This window comes from Haematobia irritans, chromosome 4, assembly GCF_050003625.1.
Source record: "Haematobia irritans isolate KBUSLIRL chromosome 4, ASM5000362v1, whole genome shotgun sequence".
Classification (NCBI taxonomy): domain Eukaryota; kingdom Metazoa; phylum Arthropoda; class Insecta; order Diptera; family Muscidae; genus Haematobia; species Haematobia irritans.
The window spans coordinates 205014911-205034019 of NC_134400.1; the positions used below are offsets into that span (position 1 = coordinate 205014911).

The 19109-nt window shown below is 33.3% G+C and overlaps 1 protein-coding gene across 1 annotated transcript; it reads right to left on the reverse strand.

Moving 5' to 3' along the window:
• Positions 1–1270: 1270 nt before the first annotated feature.
• On the reverse strand, positions 1271–19034 carry LOC142234199 (dynein regulatory complex subunit 2). The gene is made up of 5 exons (XM_075305285.1): positions 18786–19034; positions 14977–15090; positions 14532–14670; positions 13848–14470; positions 1271–1890 (listed from the first exon to the last, which is right to left on the reverse strand). Exons 1-5 carry the CDS (start codon positions 18942–18944, stop codon positions 1447–1449), a joined length of 1479 nt encoding a protein of 492 aa, XP_075161400.1. The 5' UTR covers positions 18945–19034; the 3' UTR covers positions 1271–1446.
• Positions 19035–19109: the final 75 nt, after the last annotated feature.

Below are 19109 nucleotides of genomic sequence, written 5' to 3' on the forward strand. Positions count from 1 at the left end.
TAGAGAAAATATCATAAAAAATGTTGTCTTTAGAGAAAATTTCATAGAAAATTTTTTATTAATTTTATTCTTAGGGAAAAATTTCATAGAAATTTGGTCTTTAGAGAAAATTTCATAGAAATTTTGGTTTTTAGAGAAAATTTCATAAAAATTTTTTCTTTGAGAAAATTTCATAAAACTTTGATCTTTAGAGAAAATTTGATAAAACTTTTGTCTTTAGAAAATTTTTCGTAAAAATTTTGTCTCTAAAAAAATTTCTAGAAGTATCATGGAAATTTTGTCATTAGAGAATACAATACATACAAAATTTTGTTCTTATACTTGCATCAGAGAAAATTTCTTAGAAATTTATTTTTAAAAGAAAATTCAGAGATATTTCGTCTTTAGAGTAAATTTCATAGAAAAATTGAAATTGTCAATAATGGTGAATGTATCCCTGGCATCAATAGTGATGAATATATCGCTTCATGGTCATGATCATAGGAAGGATTGATTTACGATTTTTTTTGTAATGAAGTTCTCATAGATATATTGACCATGTTCGCAAATCCATCTTTAAATTATTCATTAGCATAAGTCATGATGAAGGATGAATTATGTCAATGATGGACCCAAGAATAAATCAAAACTTGTTATTTCTAGGTTTATTTTACCTATCGAAATAAATTTAAATTTAATTTTGTCATTTATTTATTTAAAAACAGAGTGGAGAAAATAAATTAATTGACAAAAGTGGTGAATACATCTGTTCATTATCATGATATTTTGAGGGATTGATTGGAAAAGGAAACACTCTCCTGCCATGTTTTCTATGATAAATGAAAATAATGAAAACTAAGAATAAATTTAAAAATTTTATTTTGCATATGACAATGTTTAAAAATTATTTTAGATTTTCAAAAGTATTCAATAATGGTGTTGATATGTCAACGGCGGTGAATATATCTCGATTATCAATGGTGCTGAATATACCTCCCTCCTTACGATAATAAGTAAGATTTGTTTTAAAATTTTTTCCTGATGATAATAAGAAGGATTTTTATTTATTTATTTTTTTTTTTCTAAATAAAACTCTTTTTCTTTCTCTTTCAAAATAATGAAAACTTATACGACATTCACATTATAATTTTAAAATCCAATTTAACTAGATTTCGACTGTCATTTGCCTTATAACAAAGGGATTTGAAATACACTTTTAGTAGATTTCGAGCCTAATGTGAATAAGCTATAAGAATAAATTAAAAATTCTTATTTTGTGTATGAATAAATGTTTTAAACTAAAGGTGTGAATATATTTTTATTTTCCAAAGTAAAGTGGTGAATATAGCTCAATGGTCAATAATAATGTGTATATCTCGATTATCAAAATAAAATCTCTATTGTCAATAATGGTGAATATATTTCGATTGTCATATAAAAAGTGGTGAATATATCTCGATTTCCTCTCTAATTGTGACACTTATGTCGCATTACTGGATATTTAGGCTTTTCTTCCAGAACACATTTAACATAGAGCGCCTCTTGCAATTCACTAACATCGTTAGCTTTACTTAACGATTTAATTCTCTCTATATAATGGTGATTTTCTTCTCTCAATTTTCTGCGTTTTTCCTCCAGCAGAATAGTTTGAGCTTCTGCCAAAGCTTGGCGCCGCCAAAAATTTTTCATCAATTCCATGTGAGCTTTTAATTCATCTTCATTTAAATCCAAATGGGATTTTAAATCTAATATTTCCAATTGAAAATTTTCTTCTTCTGCGCTACTCTCATCATTAAGGGGTTCTCGAAAATCACCCCAGGGAACGATTTTCTCAGATTCTGTTTGTAGTTTACGACAATTAACTGAGAGCGTTAGTAATAGTTCGCCGTATTCTTGAAGTTTTTCATAATTCTGTAAATGGTGTAGAAGGCCAGAAAAGTACATGTTGAAAAATATAATAAACTGTAACTGTAATCAAAAGGTGATAAATTATTATGTGTTCCCCTTAGTTTTGAAGTTTTCATAATTCTGTAGATGCGAAAAAAATTTTTGAAAAAAAAAAAAACAAAAAAAAGCGAAAAAACTGTAATCGAAAGGGGATAAATTTGCATATGGAACTATTGATGCTTCGAAAATATTTTTATACCCACCACCATAGGATGGTGGAGGGTAAATTTCAGCCGATCCGGCTGAAATTTGGTACATGGTGTTAGTAAATGGTCTCTAACAACCATGCAAAAATTGGTCCATATCGGTTCATAATTATATATAGCACCCATATAAACCGATCCCCAGATTTGACTTGCGGAGCCTCTTAGAGAAGCAAATTTCATCCGATCCGGTTGAAATTTGGTACGTGTGTTAGTGTATGGTCTCTAACAACCATGCAAAAATTGGTCCATATCGGTCCACAATTATATACAGCCCCCATATATACCCATCCCCACATTTGACTTGCGGAGCCTCTTAGAGAAGCAAATTTCATCCGATCCAGTTAAAATTTGGTATGTAGTGTTAGTATATGGTCTCTAACAACCATGCAAAAATTGGTCCATATCGGTCTATAGTTAGATATAGCCGATCCCCAATCACACACAAATTGGTCCATATCGCCAAAAAATAAACTACCAACATTTTATTTCGATAGAACAATTTGTCAAAATTTTATTTCTATAGAAAATTTTGTCACAATTTTATTTCTATAGAAAATTTTGTCAAAATTTTATTTCTATTGAAAATTTTGTCAAAATTTTATTTCTACAGAAAATTGTGTCAAAATTTTATTTGTATAGAAAAAGTTGTCAAGATTTTATTTGTATAGAAAATTTTGTCATAAATTAATTTCTATAGAAAATTTTGTCAAAATTTTATTTCTATAGAAAAAGTTGTCAAACTGAATTATATACCTATTTGATCGGCCTTTTTATACCCTCCACCATAGGATGGGGGTATATTAACTTTGTCATTCCGTTTGTAACACATCGAAATATTGCTCTAAGACCCCATAAAGTATATATATTTATTCTGGGACGTGGTGAAATTCTGAGTCGTCCGTCCGTCCGTCTGTTGAGATCACGCTAACTTACGAACGAAACAAGCTATCGACTTGAAACTTGGCACAATTAGTTGTTATTGATGTAGGTCGGATGGTATCGAAAATGGGCCATACCGGTCCACTTTTACGTATGGAGCCTCTAACAGAAGCATATTTCATCCGATCTGGCTGAAATTTTGTACATGGTGTTGGTATATGGTCTCTAAAAATTGGTCCACATCGGTCCTTAATTATATATAGCCCCCATATAAACCGATCCCCAGATTTGGCTTGCGGAACCTCAAAGAGAAGCAAATTTCATCCGATCCGACTGAAATTTGTTACATGATGTTGTATATGGTCTCTAACAACCACGCAAAAATTGGTCCACATCGGTCCATAATTATATATAGCCCCCATATAAACCGATCCCCCGATTTGGCTTGCGAGGCCTTTATGAGAAGCAAATTTCATTCGATCCGGCTGAAATTTGGTACATGGTGTTACTATATCGTCTCTAACCACCATGCAAAAATTGGTCCACATCGGTCTATAGTTAGATATAGCCGATGCCCAATCACACACAAATTGGTCCATATCGCCAAAAAATAAACTACCAACATTTTATTTCGATAGAACAATTTGTCTAAGTTTTATTTCTATAGAAAATTTTGTCAAAATTTTATTTCTATAGAAAATTTTGTCAAAATTTTATTTCTATTGAAAATTTTGTCAAGATTTTATTTCTACAGAAAATTTTGTCAATATTAATTTCTGTAGAAAATTTTGTCAAAATTTTATTTGTATAGAAAAAGTTGTCAAAATTTTAATTGTATAGAAAATTTTGTCATAATTTAATTTCTACAGAAAATTTTGTCAAAATTTTATTTGTATAGAAAATTTTGTCAAAATTTTATTTCTATAGAAAAAGTTGTCAAACTGAATTATATACGTATTTGATCGGCCTTTTTATACCCTCCACCATAGGATGGGGGTATATTAACTTTGTCATTCCGTTTGTAACACATCGAAATATTGCTCTAAGACCCCATAAAGTATATATATTTTGGGTCGTGGAGAAATTCTGAGTCGATCTGAGCATGTCCGTCCGTCTGTTGAAATCACGCTAACTTCCGAACGAAACAAGCTATCGATTTGAAACTTGCCACAAGTAGTTGTTATTGATGTAGGTCGGATGGTATTGTAAATATGCCATATCGGACCACTTTTACGTATAGCCCCCATATAAACGGACCCCCAATTTTGGCTTGCGGATCCTCTAAGAGAAGCAAATTTCATCCAATCCGGATGAAATTTGGTACATGGTGTTAGTATATGGTCTCTAACAACTATGCAAAAATTGGTCTATATGGGTCCATTTTTACATATAGCCCCCATATAAATGGACCCCCAAATTTGGCTTGCGGATCCTCTAAGAGAAGCAAATTTCATCCAATCCGGATGAAATTTGGTAGATGGTGTTAATATATGGTCTCTAACAACTATGCAAAAATTGGTCTATATGGGTCCACTTTTACGTATAGCCCCCATATAAACGGACCCCCAAATTTGGCTTGCGATTGCTTTAAGAGAAGGAAATTTCATCCGATCCGGCTGAAATTTGGTACGTGGTGTTAATATATTGTCTCTAATAACCATGCAAAAATTGGTCTACATCGGTCCATAATTATATATAGCCCCCATATAAACGGACCCCCAAATTTGGCTTGCGATTGCTTTAAGAGAAGCAAATTTCATCCGATCCGGCTGAAATTTGGTACATGGTGTTAATATATTGTCTCTAATAACCATGCAAAAATTGGTCTATATGGGACCACTTTTACGTATAGCCCCCATATAAACGGATCCCCAAAATTGGTTTGCGATTGCTCTAAAAGAAGCAAATTTCATCCGATCCGGCTGAAAATTGGTACATGGTGTCAGTATATGGTCTCTAACATCCATGCAAAAATTGGTCAATATCAGTCCACTTTTACGTATAGCCCCCATATAAACCGACCCCCAAATTTGGCTTGCGATTGCTTTAAGAGAAGCAAATTTCATCCGATCCGGCTGAAATTTGGTACTTGGTGTTAATATATTATCTCTAATAACCATGCAAAAATTGGTCTACATCGGTCCATAATTACATATATAGCCCCCATATAAACCGATCCCCAGATTTGAATTGCGGATTTTCTTAGAGAAGCAAATTCCATCCAATCCGGTTGAAATTTGGTACGTGATGTTAGTATATTGTCTCTAACAACCATGCAAAAATTGGTCCATATCGGTCCATAATTATATATAGCCCCTATATAAACCGATCCCCAGATTTGAAATCCGGAGCCACTTGGACGAGCAAAATTCATCCGATCCGGTTGAAATTTGCAACGTGGTGTATATATATGGCCGCTAATAACCATGCCAAAATTGGTCCATATCGGTCTATAGTTATATATAGCCGATCCCCAATCACACAAAAATTGGTCCATATCGGTTCATAGTCATGCTTGCCACTCGAGCAAAAATAATCTAGCAAAATTTTATTTCTATAGAAAATTTTGTCAAAATTTTATTTCTATAGAAAATTTTGTCGAAATTTTATTCCTATAGAAAATTTTGTCAAATTTTATTTCTATAGAAAATTTTCTATAAAAAATTTTGTCAAAATTTTAATTCTAAGAGAATGTTGTCAAAATTTTAAATCTTTTGAAAATTTTGTAAAAATTTCATTTCTATAGAAAATTTTGTCAAAATGTTATTGTTCGCCGAATGCGAAAAGTATGGAAATATAGAGAAAAATAAAAACACGATAGTTTAATATTTTCAATATATAACAAGAGCAGAAGGTTTTATTAAGGTGTTTTCTATTATAATTAATGGTAAACAATATTACCTATAATTTCCAACGATATGGATAAATTTGCAACCGCACCAATTGGCTTATCGATAACAAGTAAAGTGAGAGATGCTCTCAACCAAGATGGCGGAAGGCGGGGCTTTTGACAAGATAAATTAATATTCAAATTATGACATTTCTACTCTGGCAGGGATGTACCAAAAAGTAGTATACAAATTCTAACGAACACTATTAAGTCCAATTAATCTTTACTCGAACTTAAACATTGCCGGCCGCCTTGCAACATCAAGGTATGTTGTAACTAAAACTAAACTTAAAATACAAAATGAGGCTAAGTGCAGTGCAAAGTGAGTTTCCTTCAGTTCATTTACCATAAATCCAATTTATTAATTCATTTATCTTTTCAAATTCAACCTAAGACTAGATATTACGTAAGGTCAGAAGGGGACCTGGTAGAACCCAAAAGGGGGGCTCTCGCGACAATATATCGATGGGTCAAAAGGGGACCCGTTAGAACCCCAAAAAGGGGGCTCTCGCGAAGAGATACAATAAAACGATGGCCAAAAGGGGGCCGTTAGAACCCAAAAGGGGGGCTCTCGCGCATTTACCCTAGCAGTTACACAACCCGGACAGAACCCAACCGAAGATTGTATAATGAGCCACCGGGAGACCGGGCGACGTATACACCCTATGTGTTATGATTCGCCCTAGTAGCAAAACACACGAAAACGCACACATAACCTTTAGTTATGCGACAATAACGTCCGGTGAACGACTTCACCTCAAAGGGGCCTGCATAGTCTACGCCAGTCGTCGTAAAAGGTCTGTCGAGAACAGTTCTTTCCGGAGGAAGAGGAGCCATCACCTGACTACAAACCCGTTTCCTCTCCAAAAGACATGGTTTACACCCATGTATAACCGAACGAATAAGATTCCTCACCCGAGGTATCCAGTATTCTATACGAAGAATACGCAACATCAACTGATTTCCTCCATGAATGGAAATCAAATGAACAAATTCCACCAAAAGCTTCGTGAATCGACAGCTGTAGGGCAAAATTATAGGGTGCCGCTCCGAATACGAAAGAATAGGCGAGCGGCTCAAACGACCATACATCCGCATTACACCCATTTCATCAAGGAACGGGTTCAAAGAAACAAGTGAACTGCCAGTACCTAACGAAGACCTATCCATCAAGTCCTTATATTCATTACCATAATTCATTTTTTGAGCAAGCACTATCAAGCGACTTTTAGTTGCCCTAATCTCAGACGATGATAAACTGTGATCCGCATAGCTACAATCACGCCTATGAGCGGGATGCGTCCGATAAAAGAATCTCATAACATATGAAATAACACGCAGCGCTCTATCCAGAGAAGAAAATCTATCGAGAACATCCTCGTATGAATTAACGAAAGAAGCATGTGCCTTCACAGACCGAATTTCTACGTCGGTGTCAAAAGAGGAAGTGTCACGAACCGGCCATTCCGATTGACTACACGATAGCCACTGAGGCCCATGCCACCAAAGTCGAGAGGCGGCCAAATCCGAAGGGGACACACCGCGGCTGCCAAGATCAGCAGGATTATCCTCCGACCTCACATGATACCAATTCGTACCACCGACGTTCTCCTGAATGCGACATACCCTATTCGCGACAAATGTTGTCCAAGCCGAAGGCGTTTTCTTTAACCAGGCTAGTACAATAGTCGAATCCGTCCAACAATAAATTCGACCAAAATCAATACCGATTTCTCGAATGACCGTTCTTGCGAGTTCGGACGCTAAAACAGCGCCGCAAAGCTCCAAACGAGGCAAAGAAACCGATTTCAACGGAGCAACTTTCGTCTTGCACGATAGCAAATTAACGACAATCTCGCCATTCGGGGCCAAAACTCGAATATATACTACCCCCGCGTATGCCTTAACCGAGGCATCTGAAAATACGTGAAGCTCGGCCGAAGTGCACGGTGTGTAACGAATCCACCGAGGAATATTTATCGAATTGACATCCGGATAACTATCTACAAATTTTTCCCACTCGGATGCCGTTGCCGAAGGCAGTATTTCATCCCAGCCGACGCGATCAAGCCAAACCTTCTGCATGATAATCTTTGCCACAATTATCACTGGACCTAACCAACCGACAGGGTCGAATAATTTCGCGATAGCCGACAACACTTCCCGTTTAGTGTATCCACACCTTTTTGCTATAGGCTCGACCGCGAAGTAGAATGCATCCAATTGAGCATTCCATCTCACACCCAATGGTTTCGAATTGCTAGCCTCGACAAATGCCAGCAATTGAGCATCAACCAAATATTCCGGCGGTAGTGAATCTAAAATTTCTCTATAATTCGATGTCCATTTCCGCAGTTCAAATTTAGCCGTCGCAAGCGCCGCGATTAATTGATCCCGAGCCATTATCGCAGTTTCAAGGTCATGAGTTCCGGTCAAAACGTCATCAACGTACATACATTTACGTAATATATCGGCCGCGAGTGGAAACTCCTCCTCAGTGTCTTCAGCTAACTGTAACAGTGTCCGTATCGCGAGATATGGTGCACAGTTTACACCGAAGGTCACCGTTTGTAGTTCATAGTCCTGGACTGTCCTTGTCGGAGAATCCCTAAAAACAATTCTCTGCAACGGAGCATGAGAAGAGTCCACTCGAATCTGCCTATACATCTGTGTAATATCGCAGTTGAACACGTATTTAAATAGTCGCCATCGCACAATAAGAAGGACTAAGTCCTGCTGCAAAGTGGGACCTACGTGAAGGATATCGTTAAGACTATTCCCGTTGGACGTTTTATTAGACGCATTAAATACGACGCGAAGTTTGGAAGTCTTCTTCTCGAGGTTAATGACAGGATGATGTGGAAGATAACACGAAAGTGTATCACTTGCAGAAATGGCGGATACTGGCCTCATGTGATCCAAATGCAAATATTCTTTAACAACACTATCATAAACTGATTTCACGTCCGGCCTTTTCGATAATGACGATTCATTACGATAAAATTGCCTCAAAGCAGTTGTTCGGGACTCACCCAAATATCCACGAGGACCGAGCTCTTCCTTTAGCGGAAGTGTAACTATATATCTACCTTCCGAATCTCTGCGCGTTGTCCGAACGTAATTTTCCTCACAGAACTTATCGGAGGGGGACAAAACCCCTTTACGTGGTGTTTCCTCCAACTCCCAAAACCGTAAAAGCGTTCTCTCTAAATTTTCCTCTTCATCAACCGCTATAGTCGTAGTAAATGTTTGAATTTGCGATGTAGAAATCGGACCCGTTACTAGCCAGCCGAAAACACTGTTCTGTGCTATCAATGATTGAGCCGCAATCTGCCGGCAACCTTCTAATAGTATTCTCGGGTACAAGTCAGCGCCTAGTAGAATATCGACCGGTCTCGACACGAAAAGATTCGGATCAGCTAAGCGAATATCCGGAATCTGAGACAAAACTTCCTGCGACACCGTAAAGGAAGGTAAATTCCCGGATATAGATTGGAGCACTATAGCCATAGTTTCCAACAAAACCGACGCGTTGAGTGGAGATCCGATTTTCAAATTACACATTTTACTCGATTTGGCCGAAATTGCGCTATTTACCCCCGAAATTGTAACATTAGCCGCGTGAACCGGTAGTTTCACCCGATTTCGAAAGCGTTCCGTCAGAAACGAAGATTCTGAAGCGGGGTCAATCAAAGCGCGTGCCGGATATGAAACCCCATCGTGCATGATATTAATCATCGCAGTTCCCAAAAGCACGGCCCTATTTTGCGTCGTATGAAATGCCTGGCGAGGTAGGCACGCCGACGAGGTAGAAGGTTGCGGCTGATCAACCGAAGGCATAGTTCTCGGTTGAAAACTAGCCGCTGAACTCGACAAGGTGTTGGTCGAACCCGTCGCCGAAGTCGCGCTATTAGACGGCGTAGAATCGCGATGCAATAGCGAATGATGTCTCGAACTACATTTTGCACACGAATATTGTCTTGGACAATCCTTCATCTCATGACCTTTCATTAAGCAATTCAAGCACAACCGGTTACGTTTTACCACTATGTAACGTTCCGATACCGAGAGTTTACCAAATTTAACGCAAGCCGAAAGTCTATGATTATGTTTAGGACAAATAACGCACTTAGATTCCGACGAAGCACGCGACGATTTAGAAGAAGACGCATTGGTAAAATGCGCTTTTACCTTCTTTTCCTGAGAACGCTTCGAAGACGTGTCTTCCCGCAAATCATGCAAACACATCAACGTACGAACCCTTTCGGACAAAAAAGCGTCTAAATCCGCCCACGACGAAAGGGCTGATTTGTCCCTAACACTCTGCTCCCAAAGAGTCTGTGTGAGCCGCGGCAAACGTTGAAGGCAAATAAAAACGAGTATCTGGTCCCAATTATCGGTCGAAACTTCGTACGTATTCAATGCCGAAAGACAGCCATTGATTCCACGTTGAATCGATTTCAAACCCGCACTTGTCTCTACCGATACTGCCGAAATTGCAAAGAGAGACTTAAGTTGATTGTGAACTAGAACCCGCTTATTGTCGTATGCATCAACGAGGGCCTTCCACGCGAGGGCAAAACTTCGATGTGTCAGCGGAAACTTCGAGACAATTTCCCTAGCTTCGCCACTGGTCTTCCGCACAAGATGACACAAACGCTCGACGTCCGTTAATCTTGAATTGTTAACATAAACTGCTTGAAACAAATCCCGGAATGTAGGCCAGTCTAGAAAATTGCCCTCAAATACATCCGTATCGCACGGTGGCAACGCCAAATTGTGAACCATATCACAAAGTGGAGGGCCACTAACGGCCACTTCACCCCTAAACCCGGCTTTGCCATTAGGCAGCGACTGCCCATCCCGATCAGCCGGTATCGAAGTAGTCGCGTTATTAGCCAAAATCGCTTCGGATCCTTGAGTCGATTTATGAGACCCGATACTCCGTCTCGATGCTGCAACGACCGAAGACGCAGACGAAGTGATCGATGATCTACGTGACCGACGAAACTGGCCCAATTTTCGATTTATCGCGGACAAACAATTCATATAAGCCTGATGGGACGCGTCATATTTCCCGTCCACCGATTCAATATCGCTCGTTTGCGTTGTTCCGGCACCCTGTAAACTAGCCACGCATTCCTCAAAGCAATCCTGAACCTTTGTCCACAACTTCCCCAATTCCTCACTTCGAATCTCGAGGCTATAGACGTCTAACTCCTCATCTTTCATGGCATTAAAATGGGCGTGGAATTTAATAAGAGCGTCCGAAACGCGAATAAAGCGATCAAAGGGAGATACAGACATTCTAACTTTACGTTCAACTACCAAATTGAAGAATGTAACCAAATACGAAATTACAATATAGCCAAGAAGCAACGGCCAATAAAATTACCAAACTCAGACAAGGTTCCGTTCAATAAAAATAGCAAAATACGCAAAAGTAACTCGAGTTACAAAGATTAATTCGAGTCCACAACTCGCGAAAATCCGACAAAAGATCAAACGTTCCCAGAAACCGAAAATACTGAATGTAGGGTGCACAAAATATTACCCCCGAACGCTTGACACAAGGAAAATTATAATAATAATAATAATAAACAAAGGTATAAATAAATCAATAATAATAAATACCTGTCCAATAAATATTCAAAATTTACCAAATATTTGAATGATCGAATAATTTCTCTCAGTGTGAGAGCGTAAAAGTTTCAAAATATACCGAGTTTTAATTCAAGCCCCGATTCCAACCGGGAAATATTCAAACCTTTGAATTCAACTTGAATTCTAATGTGGGAATTACACGTAGTGTATAGCCCCCTTAAGAATTCAAATGATGATCGATATCCGATAACACGATAGTACGAGATGTGCCCGATTAGTCACTATACTATAGCAATCGACTAAGAGCGCAACACTGATGAGAACAAAACAAAATAAAAGCTTTTGTATGTTCTCAAATGTATGCAAATGAACGAAACAACAATTAATAAATGAAATTTCAGCACAGAAAACGCGAAAAAGTGGTGAATATACGAAACAAAGAGAGTGATATATGTGTATAGTGAATATTAGTGTACGAAAGTGGTGAAAATATGTACTTTAAGTTATTTCTCTCCGAAATTATTTGCACAGACGTCAAAATGGAAATACAAAAACAAAAACCTTGAATGCGTTTTGCCGTCGGCAAATGAAAATTTACTTAAAAACAATGAAAAACGATATTTTCACGCAAATAAAGGCAAATAAACCACTTTAAATAAAAAAAAACACTAATATTCACTGATATCACTGAACTTGTACACCACTTTTAGGAATATTTATAATAAAAACCGATCGCGTAGCGTTGTAAAACAACCTTTTTTTTTCTTTAAATGGACGGACGACCACTATATTTGTTGTTGCACCGACCGCGAACTCACTTTATAAGGGAAAATGCACTGCACTTACCTTATAAAACGATGAAACAGATGTTGAGGATGATGAACTGATTGGTTTGAGTTTAAGGTGAAATTGATGACCAGGTCAGGTGGACTGTGTCTATAACAAAAACCAAGAAAAACACCGGTTAAACCAATTCTTCCACTCCGAAGTCCAATTATCCGGTACGAATGGATCAAAATGTTCGCCGAATGCGAAAAGTATGGAAATATAGAGAAAAATAAAAACACGATAGTTTAATATTTTCAATATATAACAAGAGCAGAAGGTTTTATTAAGGTGTTTTCTATTATAATTAATGGTAAACAATATTACCTATAATTTCCAACGATATGGATAAATTTGCAACCGCACCAATTGGCTTATCGATAACAAGTAAAGTGAGAGATGCTCTCAACCAAGATGGCGGAAGGCGGGGCTTTTGACAAGATAAATTAATATTCAAATTATGACATTTCTACTCTGGCAGGGATGTACCAAAAAGTAGTATACAAATTCTAACGAACACTATTAAGTCCAATTAATCTTTACTCGAACTTAAACAGTTATTTCTATAGAAAATAGAAAATGTTGTCAAAATTTTATTTTGTCAAAATTGTATTTCTATAGAAAATTTTGTCAAATGTAATTATATACGTATTTAATCGGCCATTTTAACTTTAATATATACCACATATGGACTACGTGGTATATATTACGGTATTAGGAAGTTTTAAGATACCTTGTCATCGGCAAAAGTTACCGCAACCCAAGTAATTCGATTGTGGATGACAGTCTTCAGTAGAAGTTTCTACGCAATCCGTGGTGGAGGGTACATAAGCTTCGGCCTGGCCGAACTTACGGCCGTATATACTTGTTTTGTTTAACATATTCCCGGCAAGTGTTACCGCAACCCAAGTGATTCGATTGTGGATGACAGTCTGTAGTAGAAGTTTCTACGCAATCCATGGTGGAGGGTACATAAGATTCGGCCTGGCCGAACTTACGGCCGTATTTACTTGTTTTCTTGTTTTTTTTTTTAATTGGTAATTGTAATTTCTATCTCATATATTTCGCTGGTAAAGATCTTCAATATCTCATGTGTCATTTCACCATATATTCTATGAAAATTTCTCTCAAAACAAAATTTCTATGAAATTTTTTCTTTAGAAAAAAAAATTTTCTCTAAATACAAAATTTCTGTGAGATTTTCTTTCAAAAGGAACATTCTAGGATATATTTTCTAATGACAAAATTTCATTGAGATTTTCTCTAAAGACAAAATTTCATTGAGTTTTTCTTTAAAGACAAATTTTCTATAAAATATTTTTCAAAATAAAATTTCTATAAAATTTTCTCTAACGAAAAAATATCTATGAAATTTTCTCTAACAAGAAAGTTTCCATGAAATTTTCTCTAAAGACTACATTTCTGTAAAATTATCTCTGACGATAAAATTTCCTTGAAATGTTCTTATATTTTCTATCTCTACTTCACACGAATATGTTTGCACTACAATCTCTTACCTTACACAATCCATAACATTCGCTTGTTAAGACTTTCAATTTCTCATGTGTCATTTCACCATCAATTCGTATTTGTTCTTCAATATTTTTACGTAAATCTAGAAAATATTTCTGTTCCAATTTTAAATCATGAATTTTACGTTGATCTTCCAATTCGATGAGCCTGAAATCATTTTCTAAATCTTCGTACATATGGTTATAATGGACTTCAGCACAATTCAGATTTTGAGATTCTTTAAAAAAGGTTCGTTGACGCTCCATGAGAGTGTTAATGTGTTCATATTTTTTCGCATCCAAGGTGTTGGTCTTTATGCATTCCAAAAAGGACAATAATTGATTTTGTAGTTTTTTCATTTTTCCCATAATAGCATCACGCAAAATGTAACGCTTCTCAATTTCAGATATAACCAGATCATCACGTCTATCGATATATATGTGAAAATCTTCTTTGAGATTTTTTTCCATTATCAAATTTGTGGCATGCATGATATTTTCACAATTTCTTTGTTGATCATCATCGTGCTGCCTTCTGGCTGAGGATTCATTGAAAAAGTCATGGATCATTTCTTGGGCTTGCATCTCGTAATTTAATATGGCAACATGGTGGAAAGTTTTCAAGGTATCTAAAAGGAAAATACCCCCTATGTTAGATGTGGTTAGATATTAATATCCTTTGTGGCATACCATTGAGATAGTCCATAATCTGCAGCTGTATACCAAAGTTTCGTTTATGCATTTCTTCAGTCTCTTTGATTTCCTCAAGAATTAAAGAAATTTTATCATCTTTTCGTAACAAAATGGCATTGGTCTTGGCTTCCCAGGACTAAAGAAATTAGGTTTTCGTATAAATACATAACCTTTGATTATATCATTTACGTAAAAAAAAGACTCAATAAATACAAATTACTAAATAAAATCTCATCAAAATTGTGCCCTTATAACAATTCAATCGGTGAAATATTTCCATAAAAGAAATACGAAAATATTCATGAAATAACGAACATGGCCAAAACATTATAGAATAATTCATTATAATTACGAAATTTTACATAACATTTAAGAATTAGTTTGTTAACTTAATTTTAGGGAAAAATCTTATAAATAAAGCAAAAAAAGTACCATAACTCACCTTCAATTCTTCTTTCATCTGAACCAATTTAATTTGTCTGCACATATCCTTCCAATTCTCTTGACCTCGTATCGATGACTGTTTACTCAAGGTCAATTCTCGTTGATATTGATCCTTGTGGGGAAATAAAAACAATAAGTATATACGGCCGTATGTTCGGCCAGGCCGAATCTTATGTACCCTCCACCATGGATTGCATAGAAACTTCTACTACAGAATGTCGTCCACAATCGAATTACTTGGGTTGCGGTAACACTTGCCGATGGCAAGGTATCGTAAAACTTCTTAACACCGTCTTCTAAATTGTAAGTATAAGTATGGACATATGTTAAACAAAAAAAGCCGATCAAATACATAAATAATTCAGTTTGACAACTTTTTCTATAGAAATAAAATTTTGACAAAATTTTCTATTGAAATAAAATTTTGACAAATTTTTCTATAGAAATAAAATTTTGACAAAATTTTCTATAGAAATGAAATTTTAACAAAATATTCTATAGAAATAAAATTTTGACAAAATTTTCTGTGGAAATAAAATTTTGACAAAATGTGCTATAGAAATAAAATTTTGACAAAATTTTCTATAGAAATAAAATTTTGACAAAGTTTTCTATAGAAATAAAATTTTGACAAAATTTTCTGTGGAAATAAAATTTTGACAAAATTTTCTACAGAAATAACATTCTGACAAAATTTTCTATAGAACTAGAATTTTGACAAAATTTTTTATAGAAATAAAATTTTGACAAAATTTTCTATAGAAATAAAATTTTGACAAAATTTTCTATAGAACTAAAATTTTGACAAAATTTTTTATAGAAATAAAATGTTTACAAAATTTTCTATAGAAATAAAATGTTGACAAAATTTTCTATAGAACTAAAATGTTGACAAAATTTTCTATAGAAATAAAATTTTGACAAAATTTTCTATAGAAATAAAATTTTGACAAAATTTTCTATAGAAATAAAATTTTGACAACATTTTCTAAAGAACTAAAATTTTAACAAAATTTTCTATAGAAATAAAATTTTGACAACATTTTCTATAGAAATAAAATTTTGACAAAATTTTCTATAGAAATAAAAATGTTGACAAAATTTTTTATGGAACGAACATTTTGACAAAATTTTCTATAGAAATAAAATGTTGACAAAATTTTCTATAGAAATAAAATTTTAACAAAATTTTCTATAGAAATAAAATTTTGACAAAATTTTCTATAAAAATAAAATTTTAACAAAATTTTCTATAGATTTTCTATAGAAATAAAATTTTGACAAAATTTTCTATAGAAATAAAATTTTGACAAAATTTTCTACAGAAATAAAATTTTGACAAAATTTTCTATAGAAATAAAATTTTGACAAAATTTTCTATAGAACTAAAATTTTGACAAAATTTTCTATAGAAATAAAATTTTGAAAAAATTTTCTATAGAAATAAAATTTTGACAAAGTTTTCTATAGAACTAAAATTTTGACAAAATTATCTATAGAAATAAAATTTTGACAAAATTTTTTATAGAAATAAAATTTTTACAAAATTTTCTATAGAAATAAAATTTTGACAAAATTTTCTATAGAAATAAAATTTTAACAAAATTTTCTATAAAAAGAAAATTTTTACAAACTTTCAATAGAAATAAAATTTTGACAAAATTTTCTATAGAAATAAAATTTTGACAAAATTTTCTATAGAAATAAAATATTAACAAAATTTTCAATAGAAATAAAATTTTAACAAAATTTTTCCATTTTTTCCATTTTTGTTAGAAATAAAATTTTGAAAAAATTTTCTATAGAACTAAAATTTTGACAAAATTTTCTATAGAAATAAAATTTTGACAAAATTTTCTATAGAAATAAAATTTTGACAAAATTTTCTATAGAACTAAAATTTTGACAAAATGATCTATAGAAATAAAATTTTGACAAAATTTTTTATAGTAATAAAATTTTTACAAAATTTTCTATAGAAATAAAATTTTGACAAAATTTTCTATAGAAATAAAATTTTAACAAAATTTTCTATAGAAATAAAATGTTGACAAAATTTTCTATAGAAATAAAATTTTGACAAAATTTTCTATAGAAATAAAATTTTAACAAAATTTTCTATAGAAATAAAATTTTGACAAAATTTTCTATAGAAATAAAATTTTGACAAAATTTTCTATAGAAATAAAATTTTAACAAAATTTTCTATAGAAAGAAAATTTTTACAAACTTTCAATAGAAATAAAATTTTGACAAAATTTTCTATAGAAATAAAATTTTGACAAAATTTTCTACAGAAATAAAATTTTGACAAAATTTTCTATAGAAATAAAATTTTGACAAAATTTTCTATAGAACTAAAATTTTGACAAAATTTACTATAGAACTAAAATTTTGACAAAATTTTCTATAGAACTAAATTTTGAAAAAATTTTCTATAGAAATAAAATTTTGACAAAGTTTTCTATAGAACTAAAATTTTGACAAAATTATCTATAGAAATAAAATTTTGACAAAATTTTTTATAGAAATAAAATTTTTACAAAATTTTCTATAGAAATAAAATTTTGACAAAATTTTCTATAGAAATAAAATTTTAACAAAATTTTCTATAAAAAGAAAATTTTTACAAACTTTCAATAGAAATAAAATTTTGACAAAATTTTCTATAGAAATAAAATTTTGACAAAATTTTCTATAGAAATAAAATATTAACAAAATTTTCAATAGAAATAAAATTTTAACAAAATTTTCAATAGAAATAAAATTTTAACAAAATTTTTCCATTTTTTCCATTTTTGTTAGAAATAAAATTTTGACAAAATTATCTATAGAAATAAAATTTTGACAAAATTTTTTATAGAAATAAAATTTTTACAAAATTTTCTATAGAAATAAAATTTTGACAAAATTTTCTATAGAAATAAAATTTTAACAAAATTTTCTATAGAAATAAAATGTTGACAAAATTTTCTATAGAAATAAAATTTTGACAAAATTTTCTATAGAAATAAAATTTTGACAAAATTTTCTATAGAAATAAAATTTTGACAAAATTTTCTATAGAAATAAAATTTTGACAAAATTTTTTATAGAAATAGAATTTTGACAAAATTTTCTATAGAAACAAAATGTTGGTAGTTTATTTTTGGGGATATGGACCAATTTTTGTGTGTTTGGGGATCGGCTATATCTAACTATAGACCGATATGGCCCAATTTTTCCATTTTTGTTAGCTGCCATATACTACCTTAATGTACCAAATTTCAACCGGATCGGATGAAATTTGCTTCGCTAAGAGGCTCCGTAAGTCAAATCTGAGGATCGGTTCATATGGGTACTATATATAATTACGGACCGGCATGGACCAATTTTTGCATGGTTGTTAGAGACCATATACTAACACCATGTACCAAATTTCAGACGGATCGGATGAAATTTGCTTCTCATAGAGGCTCCGCAAACCAAATCTGGCGATCGGTTTATATGGGGGCTATACGTAAAAGTGGTCCAATATGGCCCATTTGCAATACCATCCGACCTACATCAATAACAACTACTTGTGCCAAGTTTCAAGTCGATAGCGTGTTTCGTTCGGAAGATAGCTTGATTTCAACAGACGGACGGACATGCTTAGATCGATTCAGAATTTCACCACGACCCAGAATTTATATACTTTATGGGGTCTTAGAGTAATATTTCGATGTGTTACAAACGGATTGACAAAGTTAATATACCCCCATCCTATGGTGGAGGGTATAAAAATACTTCCAATTCATAATTTAAATGATAACTTTAGAAACTCACATAAAATTCCTGCTTTTTAAATTCAATCTCTTCTCTACGTTTTCTCTCCTTACATTCTGCTTTAGTTAGTTTCTTCTTTTTGCCAGCTGCTGAATCATCCTTTGGTTCTTCGTCTACTAGATAGTCCGTATAGGCAACTTGTTTTTCTGAAATAGCCATGGCGAATAAAAGAACTAGAAAAAGTGGCTCAGACAATGGAGTACAAAATATTTAATGTGTGCTAAGAAAATTGACATTTAATTCATAGGATTTTTTTAATGAAACAAATTCCTAACTGGCATAGAATTTCTTTAAAATTTTCCCGAGAGAAATTTTGATATAAAA

Excerpts from the sequence above, each read along its gene's own strand:
- LOC142234199 (XM_075305285.1), bottom strand. The coding sequence starts at position 18,944 with ATGGCTATTTCAGAAAAACAAGTTGCCTATACGGACTATCTAGTAGAC. Across the intron at positions 14,471-14,531 it reads GATTATGGACTATCTCAATG|ATACCTTGAAAACTTTCCAC; the intron begins GTATGCCACAAA and ends TTTTCCTTTTAG. Across the intron at positions 1,891-13,847 it reads AATGTTATGGATTGTGTAAG|AATTATGAAAAACTTCAAGA; the intron begins GTAAGAGATTGT and ends CACCATTTACAG.